Genomic DNA, 16,937 nt, shown 5'->3' on the forward strand with positions numbered 1-16,937 from the left:
CATTAGAAACAAGAACAAATAAAAAGCATGATTTAAAATTGATTAAAACAAGCAAATAAACTAACTAACTAATTAACAAACAAACAAACAAACATCAGTATATAAAATCAAAACAGATAAAATCAGAACAGTAGATAAAATCAGTAGTTAAAATGTTAGTTTTGAAATTTAAGCTTAAAAGTGTGGATTTGGTGCTTTATTCAAATGCAGCTGAGAACAGGTGAGTCTTCAACCTGGATTTAAATAAACTGAGTGTTTCAGCTGATCTGAGGCTTTCTGGGAGTTTGTTCCAGATATAAGGAGCATAAAAGCTGAATGCAGCTTCTCCGTGTCTGGTTCTGATTCTGGGAACTGATAAAATACCGGATCCAGATGACCTGAGGGATCTGGAAGGTTCATACTGGGTCAGGAGGTCATTGATGTATTTTGGTCCTAAACCATTCAGAGCTTTATAGGCCAGCATCAGAACTTTAAAGTCTATCCTCTGACGGACAGGCAGCCAGTGTAAGGACCTCAGAGCTGGACTGATGTGGTCCACTTTTTTGGTCTTAGTGAGGACTCGAGCAGCAGAGTTCTGAATGAGCTGTAGTTGTCTGACTGATTTTTTAGGTAGACCTGTAAAGATGCTGTTACAGTAATCAAGCCTACTAAAGATGAATGCATGGACTAGTTTTTCCAGGTCCTGTTGAGACATCAGATCTTTTATCCTTGATATATTCTTGAGGTGATAGTAAGCTGACTTTGTTATTGTCTTAATGTGTTTTTCTAAGTTTAGGTCTGCATCCATCACTACACCCAAATTTCTCGCCTGGTTTGTGGTTTTTAGATGTATAGATTGAAGTTCTCTGGTGACCTGTAATCGTTTTTCTTTGGCGCCAAAGACTATTACCTCAGTTTTGTTTTTGTTTAGCTGGAGAAAATTGTGGCACAACCAGTCATTGATTTCCTCAATGCATTTACCAAGAGCCTGTACAGGGCCTCGGTCTCCTGGTGACATTGTGATATATATTTGTGTGTCATCTGCATAGCTGTGATAGTTTATTTTGTTGTTGTTTATAATCTGTGCCAGTGGGAGCATGTAGATGTTAAACAGAAGGGGTCCCAAGATGGAACCTTGGGGAACTCCACATGTGATACTTGTCTGCTCAGATGTGAAGTTACCTATTGATACAAAGTATTTCCTGTTTTCTAAGTATGTTTTGAACCAGTTTAGTACAGTTCCTGAAAGACCTGTCCAGTTCTCCAGTCGTTTGAGTAATATGTTGTGGTCAACTGTATCAAATGCTGCACTGAGATCCAGTAAAACTAAGACTGACATTTTTCCACTGTCTGTATTCAGACATATGTCATTAAACACTTTGGTCAGAGCGGTTTCAGTGCTGTGGGTCTGTCTGAAACCTGACTGGAAGGCATCGTAGCAATTATTCTGTTTTAAGAAGTAACTGAGCTGTTGAGAAACTGCTTTTTCAATGATCTTACTTAAAAACGGGAGATTTGAGATCGGCCTGTAGTTGTTCATTTGTGTCTTGTCAAGATTGTCCTTTTTCAGTATAGGTTTGATTACAGCAGTTTTTAGTGATTCTGGAAACACACCTGATAATAAAGAAAAGTTGACGATCTGTAACAGGTCTGACTCTAAAGTCTTTGAGACCTTTTTGAAAAAACTTGTTGGCAGGACATCTAAACAGCAGGAGGAGGAGTTCAGTTGACCTAAGATGTCCTCCAGGTCTTTGCTGTTAATAGGTTTAAACTGTTTCATGGTGTTTAAACAGTTTTTTGGTGGACACAGTACATATCCTGGATCTGCTGTTGATGTACCAATTGCTTGTCTAATTTTTTGGATTTTTTCAGTGAAGAATTTGGCAAAGTCATTGCAGGCCATGGTCGAATGAAGTTCAGCTGCCACTGACACAGGAGGGTTTGTTAGTCTGTCAACTGTAGAAAATAAGACCCGAGCATTATGGCTGTTTTTAGTGATGATGTCAGAGAAGTAGGACCTCCTTGCATTCCTCAGTTGTAAATTATAATTGTGAAGTTTCTCTTTATAAATGTCATAATGAACCTGGAGGTTTGTTTTTCTCCATCTGCGCTCAGCTTTCCTACACTCTCTTTTTTCATTTTTCACCAGTGTGGAGTTTCTCCATGGAGACTTTTTCCTTCCAGAGATAACCTTCACCTTAATGGGAGCAATAGTGTCCATTACATTTAACATGTTAGCATTGAAGCTATTGACGAGCTCATTGACTGACCCTCTGGACAGGTCAGGTGTTAATGGGAAGACCTGGTTAAAAATTGCACTACTGTGTTCAGTTATACACCGTTTTGTGATCACTGTTGTTGATATATTTGTGTGGGCTGAGATTTTACTTTCAAAGAAAACACAGTAATGATCAGACAGGCCCACATCAGATACAGTAACCTTTGAAATGCTCAGGCCTTTGGAGATCAGTAGGTCAAGAGTGTGTCCTCTATTATGTGTGGCCTCTGTTACATGCTGAGTCAGCCCAAAGTTGCCCAGAGTGTTACTCAGGTCTTTAGTCCCTTTGTCCTGAGGGTTGTCCACATGAATGTTAAAATCCCCAACAATAATTACACAGTCAAAATCAACACAGATCACAGACAGCAGTTCACTGAGGTCATTAAAAAAGTCTGTGCAGTATTTGGGAGGCCTGTAAACATTAAGAAACACAACTTTGGATGGGGCCTTCAGCTGTAAAGCCACATATTCAAAAGACTGAAAACTTCCAGGAGATAGCTGCTTACATTGAAATGATTCATTAAATAAGACAGCAACCCCTCCTCCTCTCCTGCTCGCCCTGACCTCACTGATAAAACTGTAGTTAGGAGGGGTCGTCTCGATGAGAACAGCTCCACTGTTACTTTGGTCCAACCAAGTTTCAGTTAAAAACATAAAATCAAGGCTGTGCTCAGTGATTAAATCATTAATTAAAAATGTTTTCCCAGCTAGAGATCTAATGTTTAATAAAGCCAACTTAAGTGTTTTAGAGGTATTACTTGTCCCCTCGTGTTTGGGAGCAGTCTGTGGCACACAAGGTATGTTTACTTTGTTTAAAGATCTTTTAGAGTGCAGCTCTCTGTGTTTTGACCAGGCCACATGTCTCCTGTCACCTAAAAGTACAGAAATTTTAAAACCTTCTAGTAAACAGGGTCCCAGCTTCTCCTGGGAAAAGTCATCACTGCCATAATCCTCACAGCCCGGACCCTTCACACATCACACATCAGACTGCGGAGACAGGGCATGAAGAGGAACTAAGGGGGGCGAGGCTGGGCAATGTGACTTCGATTGCTCTGTTGAGGGTGGGGCTCGATGGCGAACCTTTGGCCGCTCTGGTGGGGGGTTTATGGGGGACAAAAAGGGATTGGGACGGGGGGTAGATCTGAGCCCAGCATTGACCCGCTCCATCATCTCCTCAGTGAATTTCAGGTGTGGGGAGGAGGGAGAAAGGGAGGGGGAGGAGGGTGATGGCCTGTCAGGGGTTTGGGGGACTGGGGAAGGTCGTGGTCCCTTGTCCTGGTCGTTGGTGTTGTTGAGAGAGTTGGAGGCAAATAGGGACCCCTCTTCTTGCCTTAGATGTCTCTCCTTTCTGAGGCTCTTCCTCAGATGCCATGGATGTCTCTCCTTTCTGAGGCTCTTCCTGGGTGGGGGCAGATGGAGCTCCTCCTCAAGGTTTCTGCTGAGCTTTGTCTGTTCTTGGAGTACTGTTTGTTCCTCTTTATAAGATAACTCCTCGTTTATCTCAGCCTTGGCACCAAGCACGGATGGATGACGTATGGAATAAAACAAGTTGGAGGGGAACAGTTTCACCCCTGACTTGTTAAAATTAAATCCATTTGCTTTGAACAGATGCCTGCGTTCCCAAAAAATATTAAAGTTGTCGATAAAGTGCACTGAGTGGTCAGCACATGCTGATATAAGCCATTTATTCAGTGTAAACAACCTGCTGAATCTCTCGTCTCCTCCTCTGACCGGCGGTACAGGTCCACTGATGAATACAGCTGCATTCAGAGAGTTTACAGTATTTAATATTCCAGTAAAGTCCCGTTTCAGAACCTCCGACTGTTGTTTGGACACATCGTTTGACCCTGTATGCAGGACAATGTTTGTCACAGTTGGATATTCATCTGCAATTTGAAGAATTCTCTCCTTCAGGTTGTTGACCATATCGTTAGGAAAGCAGAGGACTTTAGTGTTCTTACCGCACATCCTTTGTACATCCTTTACGGCAGAGTCACCCACAATCAGAGTTTCAGGCCTAGCCTTTAGCTTTCCCTGTGGCAAATTACAGATTTTTACTTTTCTGAAGTTCTAGATCCAGCTATGGGCTGTCTGATAAGTTCAGTACAGTCTGAAACACACAACACAATCTATTGGATAAGCAGTAGTAGTAAAAGAATTTGGTAGTTGTAGATCATTATTGTGTTTCGGTTTTTGTAGAATGGTTTTAGATGTGTCCTCGAACCAACACAGCTGATTTAAACGGATAAATTAGCTCCTCAATATGTCATGAAGTTCTCCAGAGGCCTGGTAACGAACTAATCATGTGATTCAGGTGTGTTGACCCAAGGTGAGATCTAAAACCTGCAGGACACCGGCCCTCGTGGACTGGGATTGCCCACCCCTGGTCTAAACTCTAATACATCTTTGGTCAGGATGAATTTTTTTTTTTTAACCAATCTTCTGGCAAGGGTTTAGCAGAGTATTTTAAGGCCTATTTTTTGTGAGTGGAATCGGGCAGTAGCTGGATCTGAGTAGATATTTGTGTAGGTCAAAATTCTTCATAAAACTGCTGGAAAACCATCTGGACCTGGGGCTTTAAAGAAGGTGTAAAGATGTTGTAAACCCTGAGAGTGGGGTGCTGTGAATGGCAAGCATCACAAAGACGGAAATCATTCATGTACTGTTAAACAAACATCTTTACACTGCCAGATCCTTTCACTCACTGCTATACTGTCATTTTCTGGATTAAATAGCAGATTTAAGTCTTCTCTTATTACAAGTGTGGTGTTACTGCAAAGAACAGAATGTATGAAAAAAGGATGGTCATCAGCATTTGGTCCATGTATACTAGCAATACTCAGATCCAAATTTTGAATACATGAATATAAATTTACCATCTGGATCTGTAATAGTGTTGCCAACAGTGAAGATTATTTTTGCTAATTGTGTCTCTTTGTTTTGAATAGTAACAGAACACTGTGGAGAAATGAGTGTGTGCATTGTGTTGCTGGGGTTGTTGTTTGTACTCTTAGTTTAGTTTTCTGCCTTCTTCATGCGTCCTTCTACTTCATCTTCTGTGTTAAGTATTTCCGTTATACTGTTTTCTGTTTTATTTTGGTAACCTTTGGCTGTGTTTATTGTTCAGTTGTACTTTTCCAGTCTTGTTCCCTGACTAGTTCCAGATGTGTTCCCTGGTGTTTCCTATCTGTCTAATTACTTGTGTGTGTTTATAACCTCACCTCTTTTCTTGGCCTTTGTCATCTCCGTCCTCTGTGCTCTACATCAGCTTCTCCTGTTGATCATCACATTTTTATATTTTGGTTTCCCTGCTTTGCAAACATTTAAACTTTCTGTATTCCTTTGGCTTACTGCATTAAGCCTCCTGTTCTGTGTTTGAGTATTAGACATATAGCATTTTCTAGTTAGGTTAGGTGTAGTAGAAAGGGGCTGAGAAGAGTATCTAGCTGTGGTTTGTTGATCTGGTGTGATGGGGCCAAAGTAGTATCAGGTCATACATGCATATTGAAAGGAAGACAATCACATAGTTAAAGGTCAGTGAGAGAAGCTCTGAGAGAGGTCACAGGGTGACGGCAGAAAACAGTGCTCACAGTTCTGTATTAGAGACAAACAGTTAAACAGTAAAATGAGGGCAAATTTCACTTTAATCGTCCTGTTAGACTGAAAAAATGTAAAATATAGATGTTGGGTTTTCTCTGCTTTCTTTGTATTATTGTTGGGTCTTTACCTTGCAGTATGACGCACCTTGAGGCCAATGTTGTTGTGATATAATGCATTATAAGTAAAGTTAAATAGAATTGATATAAAACTACATTGATCCAGTTTCTGTGGCCAAATTAACTTAAAATAATCACATTGATTGAGTGACTGAGCATTGAATTGAAAGATTTCAGTCCCCTGTTCCTTTCTCCTCTGATCTTTCTTTCAGCTTTTTTCTACAACCATGAAAACCTGCTGCTGTCTGTACAGCTCACGTTCTGTTTCTTGTCCTTTCAGTCTGTCAGGTGGAGGTGGAGGAGGGGATGGAGTCTGTTTGTCTGCCATTTAAAACTACAAAAAACCTGCCCAAAGATGTTGTAGTTGCGTGGCAATCTGATGAAATGATGGTCCACGTGTATGAGAACGGCTCTGACAAGCTTGAAGAACAGGACGAGGTTTACAGAGACCGAACTAAGATGAATGAAGACCTGCTGAAAACTGGAGACCTCAGTCTGACCCTGAAACACCCCACAGATGATGACAATGGAGAATACAGCTGTGAAGTCAGCAACAGGGATGACAACCGCACACACAGAATTTGGAGACACAAAATTGTGCTGCTCAAAGTCAAAGGTTTGTGTGTGTGTGTGTGTGTGTGTGTGTGTGGTGGGGGGGTTTGAAGGCATTTTTCAGACTTAAATTATGGTTTTAGTGTCTGGGTTACAATTAGGTTATGATTAGGTATTAGGAAGTTTCCTTGTGTGGTCATGCTGGGTTTGTATTGATCGTCTTATCCACATAATAATTTATCCATAGAGTCCTGTTTTTGTTTGTTTGCTTGTTTTTTTAATATAAAATGCAAACAACAAGGTGGGCAGTCCAAGCACTCCTACAATCAATAAAAATTAAATTTAAATAAAATTAAAATTAACTTACAAGATTGCCTACCATTATCAGGTAATCAGACTTTCCAGCACCTCCAAGGACAGGATTTCACCTCCAGAACTTTAGTTTTTTTAGTGTTTTCTGTTTTGTTTGTGTTTATTAGTGATTTTTAGAGCTCATGCAGCTGTTAGTATTCACAGCAAATATCAAACTCATAGTCAAACTAATGGTAAAATGGTAAATGGCCTGCATTTGTATAGCGCTTTTCTAGTCCCTAAGGACCCCAAAGAGCTTCACACTACATTCAGTCATTCACCCATTCACACACACATTCACACACTGGCGATGGCAAGCTACATTGTGATGTGATGGAAGATCTGTTTTACCGGTCAGTACCTTTATTAACCGTATAGTCTTGGCTAATCCTTTTATTAATAAAACTTTAGAAAACATATAGATATAAAAAAGTACAGACCTCTCTACTCTACCTGCACAAAATTACTTTAAAAAAATCCTAAAAACAATATTATAGGGTATCATTACTAGCTCCGATCCTTCTGTCTGTACCTTAATCCTTCACATGTGGAAGATATTTTTGCATTTCCCCAACTCAGCCTCCGCTGACCGCCTGTCATGGTCCTGGGCCATGTTGGCCCAGTATTCTTAGTTTTCATGTATTTTTGTATTTTGTTCCTTATTTAAGCCATGCTTCCTGGGTTGATCTGTTACGTTGTTCCTTATGTGTTTTCCCCTTGTGACTTTTATCCCCTGTGTGCCCCTCTATGTATCTGTGAGCCCTCGTCTCCCCTCGTGTTTCATTCCATGTTTCCCCAGCCTACTATGCCCGTGCTCTCTCTCTCCTCCTGTCTGAACCTCTGTACTTCCTGTTTTACTTTGCCCGTCTCCCATCAGTGTTGTGTTCACTCCTGCCATGTCTCGTGATTATTATCAGTGTCACCTGTGTTCCCCATGTGCTCCCACTCCGCTCGTTAACCCTCGGTGTATTTATGTCTGCGTCTCCCTCAGTTCTGTGTCGCGTTCTCCCTCATGCTGCGTGGATTTCCCTGTGTCTCTCTCCGAGTGTTAGTTTACTTTTCCCGGTTTAGTTTTGTATTTTCCTACGTTCTGCCTCTTCAGCAATAAAGCTGTTTTTTGAGTTCATCCCCTGAGTCTGTGAGTTTTGCGATTGGGTCCTCATCCTGCCTGCCACACAGCCGAGCCATGACACCTCCAGGCTCTCCTAGGTGAATCTAAAAAGCTGCACACATTAGGCTGTTAATATAGATGCTGACAATATAGATGTAGATGCTATAGGTGACATTCCATTACAGTTTGGTCACCCAAAAGTCCTAAAGGCGTATACATATACATATATACAATACCTAAATAATACCTACTATTAGGTGTTAGGTTAGGTATTATCAATCAGCTGAATGAAAAACACTGTGATCCTATGAGCTGCTATCAGGGCTGCTCCATTCTCAGGATTCTCATCTGGATGACTGAAGCAGATTATTGATGAAGTCAGCAAACAGCTTTCAAAATGGCTCTTTTTCCAGGGGAACTCCCTGAAATGTAAATCTCATTGGAATGAAGAAGAAGTCCAAGTTTAAGAAAGTTTGGCTAAGCAGAGGGTGAGGGAGGGTGGAGGGAGAGTAGAGTTGGGTTTGGTGGACAGGTAAAGCTGAGTGTCGTCGGCATAACATTGGAACTGAATATTATATTTACTGAAAATGTGTCCAAGTGGGAGGAGGTAAATAATGAAAAGGAGGGGCCCAAGGACAGATCCCTGAAGCACCCCAATAGAGGCTGTAGAAGCTGAGAAGGAAGTTAGAGACGGTGTCAAAGGCTGCACTCAAATCGAGGAGAATAAGGATGGAGATGAGACAGCTGTCATAAGAAGGTAATTCGTTATTTTTATAAGAGCAGTTTTGGTGCTATGAGAAGGACGAAAACCAGACTGGAACTGTCCGTAAAGGTTATTGTTGGTGTAGATGAACTTGTGAAGCAACCATTTTTTCAATAATTTTTGAGAGAAATGGTAGCTTGGAGACGGGACGAAAGTTATTAAAGGTGTTGGGATCTACATCTGTTTTTTTCAGTATTGATGTGATTGCAGCAACTTTGAAAGAGGCAGGAACAGTTCCAGAGGTGAGTGAAGAATGGATAATGGCAGATATTAGGGGAAGGAGGGAGGGTAGACAGGCCTTGACTAGGACTGTAGGAAGGGAGTCAAGGTGACAGGTATAGGACTTTAAATTCCAGAAGAGATCAGAGATAGCAGTGACAGAGGGAAGTTGGAAGGCAGAAAGGCAACGTAATGGGGGTGGGGTTGAGATGGAGGAGCTACATGGAACATCAGGAGCCAGGTCTTGGTGTATTTTATTTTAAATTTTTTCAGTGAAGAATAGCATTAGAGAATCACGGAAGTTAGACGAGTAGGGACGATCGAGTAGAAAGTCAGGTAGCCTGGGAAAAGAGTTTAATAGTGAGAACAGTGTCTTAGTAGAATCCTCGCTTGAACAGACAATGGTGGAGTAATAGGCAGATTTAGTTTGGCTAATACACTCCTTATAAAACAGAACATGATTATTAAACATTTCCTTATGAATAGTAAGGCCAGTTTCCTTTTGAAGGTGCTCTAGTCGTCTGACTTTAGCTTTCAAAAGTCAGAATTCAGAAGTGTACCAAGGTGCTGAGTTAGAAAAGGATACAGGTCTAGTTTTTAGTAGAGCGAGAGAGTTCAAAATACTACTAAGGCTATGATTATTATAAGATCATCTAGAGTAGACAGGTTGCTGAGAGAGAGACAACTAGAAAAAGCAGAAGAAAGGATATCAAGATTTGTTTTCTTGATATTCTAGAAAGAAATGGAGCAGGAGTTCTTGATTATGGAGAAGGTCATTTGGACATTAAAGGAGAGAAGCAGATAATCAAAGATTGGTAGCTCGTCGGCTGTGCAGTTTGAAGGAGTAAGGCCGGAGCAGCAGACTAGGTCCAAAGTATGGCCCTTGGTGTGAACAGGGAAGTTTATGTGTTGTTTAAAACTAAAGCTACCAAGGCAGGATGGTAAGCGGATGGCTGGAGTAATCCACATGAGGACTTCAAAGAAGTCCGCTTGAAATTTGCCCGGTAACAAAAAAGGAAAACACTGGCGTCTGCACAACCCCTCGCGCTCACCGTCTGATTACATTTACATCACTGTGACCACGCGGACCCTTAGAAATCAAGTGTTTGTGTCCACTGACATGTTAGAGTGCTTTTATTTTGAAATGCACACAGGAAATGATGTTTCCATAAAGAGTGTAGTGCAGTAAATTTAAGAGATCAGGGCCAAAACAGACTGATGGATTATTTTGACACCACTGTTTGATTCTTCTATCAAACAGAAGAAGAAAAGTTCTCTTCAGCAGGTGAGGTCAGAGGTTAAAGGTCAGCGAGTGGAAGCGAAAACACAGCTCAGGTGAATGAAGTAAAGGTCTTCCTCATTGTGATGACCTTTGATCTGCTGCCTGTTATTTTCACTCATTAACGTGTGAAAGCAGCAGCATCTAGCAGCAGCTCTTAAGGTGGACTGTTTCCTTGCACGTTACTTAATGCAGGAGGTGACGATAGCCACGATTTCTGGATGGGAGTGGAAAGGTGTGCAGGTGATCTCCAGGTTATGTGCTGATTGATGAGCAGCCTGTTCTTGGTGATAATGGAAAAACAGATTTGATTGAAGCACAAATGAGTGCAGCCATGATAGAGCGAGTTATCTGCTGACAGAAATAGTGGAGTGAAGGATTTGTGCAGCGTTTCTCTGTGAAAACTGCTGATTCAGATCAATGAGAGGAGGATGAAGGAGAAGCAGCATGTTTCTGATAGAAGCATCACTGCTGTGCTACAAACTGGTGCGTCCACTCAGCGCCCTCCTCAAAATTGGTTTTCTGCTCTGGTTAAACTCCTGATGCAACTTCAAGGACTCTGGCTTCATCCACAGCTGCTCCTCCTCCCCTTCATACCAGGAGGTGTTCAGCTTGAACTCTATGTGAGCCTTTCCAGGTGTCATTATCATCTCTGACTCAATTGTAGCATAATTAGCTAATGCACGAGCTGCCTCTATGTGAGTGAAGTTGGCCCCCCCACCTTCTTCAAATCCAACAAAAGTGGTATCAAACGTTTGTGCTGGTTTGTGCAGCAAAAAATTTCGTTTGTGCTACTATCATTTTAAAGATATTAATAAAAATTTCTAGAGGTCATCAGAGGTCAACCAGCCCTGCTAACATTTCAAAATTTTTAATAAAATAACGTCTTGATGCGTGCTTAATCATCCAGGTAAGTAAATCCCAAAAGGTTGATTTTGTTCATCTGGACATTTTCAGTTGGAGAAATGTTTCGTCACTCATCCAGGTGACTTCTTCAGTCTCAGCTGAATGTAATGAAAAAAAATGAAAAAAAAAAAGAATGAAAAAAATGACCCGGGCATTTTGACTAGAGACCGGAAGAATCATAAAGCCTTTGAATGAAAACAAACGCTGTTGTGACAGTGATGTACACTGTGTTGATGGTATATATGTATGAATCTATCAATTGTTTGTTGTAAGATTCAGATAATTATTTTTTAAAAGCGAGACATTTGAAATGAGAATAAGAAAGAAAAGTATTTCTTTGTGCCCCCTCTCCCTGTTAATGTCCTACCTGCCCCCCTGGCAAAACTTTGCTAGATCCGCACCTGCACAGTTACCAGCTGTCAGCTACATAAAAAAGGATCCTGGTGTTATTTGTCTCTCAGAAACAGTTCATAACTTCAACTCATTCATGTCACCTAAAAGGTAAACCTGTTTCTCCATCACCTGTTCAGCTCTGATGATCCAGTAAGGACATCTCCTGGTTTCATCTTCATGTTTCCCTCTCACCACATATCCAAACCGACATCATGACCAGCAGCTTTACAGCTGTGGCTCCAGCAAACATCAGCTGATACTAGAAATTAATATTAAACATATTCTAACAACAGCTGATCAAGCTTAAACGTGCTGCTGTTGTTTAGCGCAACATCCGCTGGTTTCCTCTTTCTGGCAAAGTGGGCGATAAACAAACAAGAGAGAAAAGACGATCAGCTGATCACTGATCAGTTTCATGATTGAAGTAGAAACAGGAGAGGGAGGGGAGAGAATGAAAGAAGAAGAGGCAGCTGTGCAGCATAAACACAGAATAACTGCAGCTTTGTGTCTTTTACATTGTAGCTGAATTACGGGACAAACTCTGTTCCTTTTCACCTCAATAAGAAACTGTTAAGGTTCAAAATATTGGGGATGGAGACAAGAGAAAAAACCACAATAACAACACTGGTCCGGCCGGGTTGAGTCAAACGATGATTTAATGATCACACACGTGGGAGATGGACACTGATGCAGACAGCCTCAAAATCTCAAAATGGTGGAGCATTGCTCAAACTTTTATAACCTCTGGTGCCTCCACCTTATCATAAAAAGCCTAAACATTCACATGCTCTCTCTCACACAGCGCCTAAGCTACGACCTTGGCTCCCTGTTTTATCTGCTCCTGCTGAAATGGGGCAGAAAACTCCAGTATATTCTGTTCTCTTCTACTCAGACAAATTAGATTTCTTATAACTCAGCAGTATAATGCATCATAAAACAATATCATTCATTCACAACAAGTCAGCAATTTAATGTAATGCAAATCAGTTTAACTAATGCAATAGTTATCAGCTTCTTCTAATTCAGGAGAATAATGCAAACTAAAACTACATAATAATTCACAATCTTTAATTAGGGGTCTAACATGGCATAAAATAATATCATAATTTTACAATTCCCCCTGATGAGGTCATTAGAATAATGACCTCACAAACACCCTGTAGCCCAGTGTGGCCGGGTTCATCTCCTCTCACTCCTGAGGTCCTTTGTCCCCCTGACGGGCAAACCATATGTAAGATGACCTCTGTGTTTGCGCAAGTCAGGTGCAAGACAAACTATTACTACAAGGATAGCAGGTCCAGATGACACTCCCCTGTTCTCCCACAGCTTTATTTGGTGTTCCCTTATACCATTCAGACGTAGACTAGAACCTCTGTCCGAAGAGCTCTTAACCTTTATTTTATTGCTGCAGCTACCAGTGTCGTCCAGTTGGGTGATCCTCTGCTCTTCATTCTTCAACCTTAGGGGTTAGACAACCCTTCAGTCGTGACACAGATCAGGGGATTATTCTGCCCCGATTTCAAACAACGATCTGTGTATTCTCCAGAAAAGGAACAGGAAGGTGTCCCCTTTTTGCCCAAAAGCCTCTCGAACTTCGTTGGTCTGGTGTTCCCGGATTTCCGCCAACCCCTTCATGGTTATTGCTGTGTTTATGGGATCCATCCTTTTGTGGTGACTAGCTGGAGCCCAAACGCCATGACCCTTGGACTCAGTTGGTGTCTCGGCAGTCACTGTGTCTATCTCTGCTACGGAGGATCCTCGCATCTCTGTGACCTCGTCTGGTGTCTGTTCCTTTCTCTGTAAGAGACAGAAAACCAAAACACCTCTCTTCCTAACCCTAATAATCTAATGTTGTTATCTACTGACCTTCTAGTGATTCAGAATTGGTCTAAACATTCAGAATGTCCCAGGGACTTATTCTAATCATATCTTATGTGTGTGTAAGCATGTTTGCATTTAGCCCTCCGCACTCAAGGCATTTCTTACACTTTATCAGTCCGGACAGTCACGCCGAACGAAGCTTCTGACCTACAAAAGGCCGAGTGCCAACTCGTTATAAGCACATTTGCAAGGTGTGTCTGAAAATTATTGAAACCCGTCTTTTTAACAAAAGACAAAAAATTAACAAATCTTCTAAACGCTATTCAGTTCATTTCAATGAGTAATGATTAAACATGAAAGTGATAGTTTATGCTTTTTCACTGATTCTCTAAAAGGTCCGTCTTCTCGGACCGCTATTAGCTTAAGCTTTACCATTCCTAAGGTATTAAAGACACAAATGAAGTTATAAAATGTTCAAATAATCCTTGTTTGATGTTAAAGCTCAACCTTCCCCCCCTTTTTTGACACATTCCAATGTGTCAAATCAACGGAGCTAGAACATTAAAAAAAAAAGTTAGGCAGCTACAAAGTTTCCCAGACTCTTAAGGTGATCCGCGTGTAACGTTCTGACTCAGGTATTTAATATTTTAATAAATGTCGTTTAATTAACTGCCACTATTTAAACTAACCTTAAAGACATAATTGAAGAAAAGATCACAAAGAATAACATGATATCAGTGTTTTGTAAGCGCGTGCGGCCTTCTATGCTCGAAGCCTTTCCCCTCAATAGATCAGTCAGACATTCGCGCTGACTGTAGCTTTTAACCCTTATTAACTTGAGCACAACTCTACAATGAGCAACAAGTTGCAATATGTATGAAAATGATCATGGTTACACCTGCAATGAAAAATTATATCATTATCCTAACACCTGTAAATAGAAGATTCATCAGAGGTTATAACCATCACAGGAACACAGATGTTAGTATAAGGTCAAAAGCTTCAATAAATGATCATCGATGCAATGCTTGTTGCATGATTCTCATACAATAATAATGCTGACATTGAAAATAACAGTATAACACCCCCTTTTGTCCCGTTTCACTTGACACCTAAACGTTTATAAATGCCTCTTTTATTCTTAATTTCATTTCCCCCTTTTCTCCCCTTACTGACCACAGCAGGGGGATCTTAGTTTTGAATCAGCCATGAATCCAGCTCACCTGATTCATCAGTGAGCTCCACCGTCACTGGCGTCTGACAGGGTGGTGCTGCATACTCTTCCTTTAATGTCACTATTTTTCAACCTGTTAATGAGAGTGTTTAAACCTGAAGTCGACTACGTCCACAACAAGTCAATACAGCTGTAAATGTGGCCAATTATCAATCTATTACCAATCAATAACAACAGATAACTTCTATTTTATGCATGCTTTTAATCAACCACTCACCCAGAGGATCTCCAATCCCAGGAAATGCCTTCTCCTCCTTTAATGAGTCTGTCCTCCTTCCATGCCCTGGTAACTGGTCCATCCAGAGCCATATGATCTCAAATATACATAAAACAAGCCAAACCACACCTTGGTCACACCAACCCCCTTTCCACCCCCAAGATGTCCAATGCCATCCTAGTATGGACTGTCAAAAGTGGCTTTAACGCTGACTGTTCTGACAATCCATTTTATAACGTTCCTGGTCAGATTTGCCAATCTCTGCACCAGAGTTTTAAACGTTTCGCCATTTTCATTAGGTTTTATCTTTTATTTAGTTTCGACTCCAGATTTTCAATTTTTTGCCAGTTGTAATTAGTTTTTACCAATTCTTTGCTAGTTTAGTCTAGTTTTTATTTTCTGAAAATCCTTAGTTTCAATTTAGTTTTATTTGTGTTTTGCAAAAGTTAAGTGTAACAAAATCTCAGTTGCATCATATCAGTCATGCTCTTCTAATTATCCTTGGGTGTTGAGACTAATAACTATTAACTCTTGCCGCACCGAGTGTTCCTAATTTTGGTTAAAGTTAATTGATAACCTTTTGAAGGCGATTGTTTCACACCTTTATTTAGATGTCCCAGTCCTGTTGTCTCGGGATACATCACGCTGCCTTATCTGGGGTTAGCTGTTTTCTTGGGATGCGAGTTAAGTGGGTGAGCTCTAAAAAGAGGGGGAGTGTGCTCCCCCTGATGAGGTCTTCTAGGTAAGCTAGGTTAACCTTCTTGTGTGAGCTTTTCAAGTGCACTTTTAAGGTTTGTGGGATTTTTTGTTTTATAAATGTCCCTCAAGACCCCCTGATGACCCAGTAATTCATTTTTGCGCACTGTAGTACACATTTAGTTTTTTGCTTGTAGCTCTCATACTCTACTTGCCACTCCTCTAAGTCCTGATGTTTCTTAGAGAGGACAACAGTACCTTTAAAATTATGTCACATGTGTGGGGGTGTGGCCTTGCCAATTGTTTTTCCCACCTTTTCAAAATGGCTGGCGTGCCCACAAGCACATTTTATGGAAGAAAGAAAGGTAAGCTTGATATTTACATTTAAAATGTTTTGTTAAACTCAGATTTTTATTTTATTCAAAAAATAAACATCTGGTAAATAATTTCAGGGGTCTTTAAGAATTAGGCTCATTTACTTTCACAGGGAACATGACTAATTTATTAATGTGTGCTCTACACATTGGGACTTTATATTTATATTTATTTCACTTTTTCCTAATACACAACTTTTGACCAAGGCGGAGAGAATTCTTAACACAATTATTAAGGGAGATTCAAACATAGATTTTTCAAAATATGAGAGGGTCAGGACCCACTAAAAGCCACAGAGAAGATTATCGAGATGCAGTGGCAGATGTAATAGAGAAAGACACAGGGCCACCTGAAATCTGTCGTCCTATCTGGTGCAAAACCAACATGTAGTAGAATCTGGAATTTTGATTTTGGGTTAAAAATAAAATATGGGTAAAATGCAGAAATCTTTTCCAGTAAAGTAAAAAAATAAGTGTCGCAATTATAGTTGAATCCATAACACCTAATTGTTTCTACGAGATCACGTCGTTGCTGAAAGTTATCAGTGATCTCAATGTGTGAAAAGAACTCACAGTATCTGGGGTTTAAGCTCCTCTTGGCTGAGAAACCTGGGACAAACATGTGAACAAGACCTGAATAATACCAGTAATGAAGACTTCTCTCCAAAGATCAATAAAAGGAAGCCCCAATCTGATGAGAGTCTAACAAAATATGGTTCACTCCACTTGCCTGAAATGGTTAGCAGTCCAAGGCATTTCAGTTGTAGAATGATTGGGTACAACAATGAAACAGATGTGAGATGAGGGAAGTGCCAAATGTTCCTTTGTGTCTCCAAATAAAATCAGTACTTCCTCAGATATCCTAAATAAATTGACTTTTGTGAAATAGAAAGTCCAGTGCCATCACTTATTCCTAAACCAATAGTTTACAGCTAGTGAAGTGTCAGTGACTTCTGGGTTGGTCCCTGATCTTCATCTTATGAGATTGTTATTTTAATAACACTTGATTCATTTAAAAGAAAAAAAAGAAAAAAGAAAAAAAAAGAAA

The 16,937-nt window shown here is 40.5% G+C and overlaps 1 protein-coding gene across 1 annotated transcript in view; it reads left to right on the forward strand.

Annotated features, from left to right (window-relative positions):
* The window catches only part of LOC146634810 (uncharacterized), a 55,538-nt gene that overhangs the window by 17,604 nt on the left and 20,997 nt on the right, over positions 1 to 16,937 (forward strand). The window contains exon 8 of the mRNA XM_085349959.1: positions 6,254 to 6,589. Within this exon, the coding sequence (XP_085206085.1) occupies positions 6,254 to 6,589 (336 nt within the window). The remainder of the gene's footprint in view (positions 1 to 6,253; positions 6,590 to 16,937) is intronic.

The sequence above is a fragment of the Diplotaxodon limnothrissa genome, linkage group LG3 (assembly GCF_057381915.1).
Source record: "Diplotaxodon limnothrissa isolate DT_005_m linkage group LG3, D_limnothrissa_male_GT1.1, whole genome shotgun sequence".
Classification (NCBI taxonomy): domain Eukaryota; kingdom Metazoa; phylum Chordata; class Actinopteri; order Cichliformes; family Cichlidae; genus Diplotaxodon; species Diplotaxodon limnothrissa.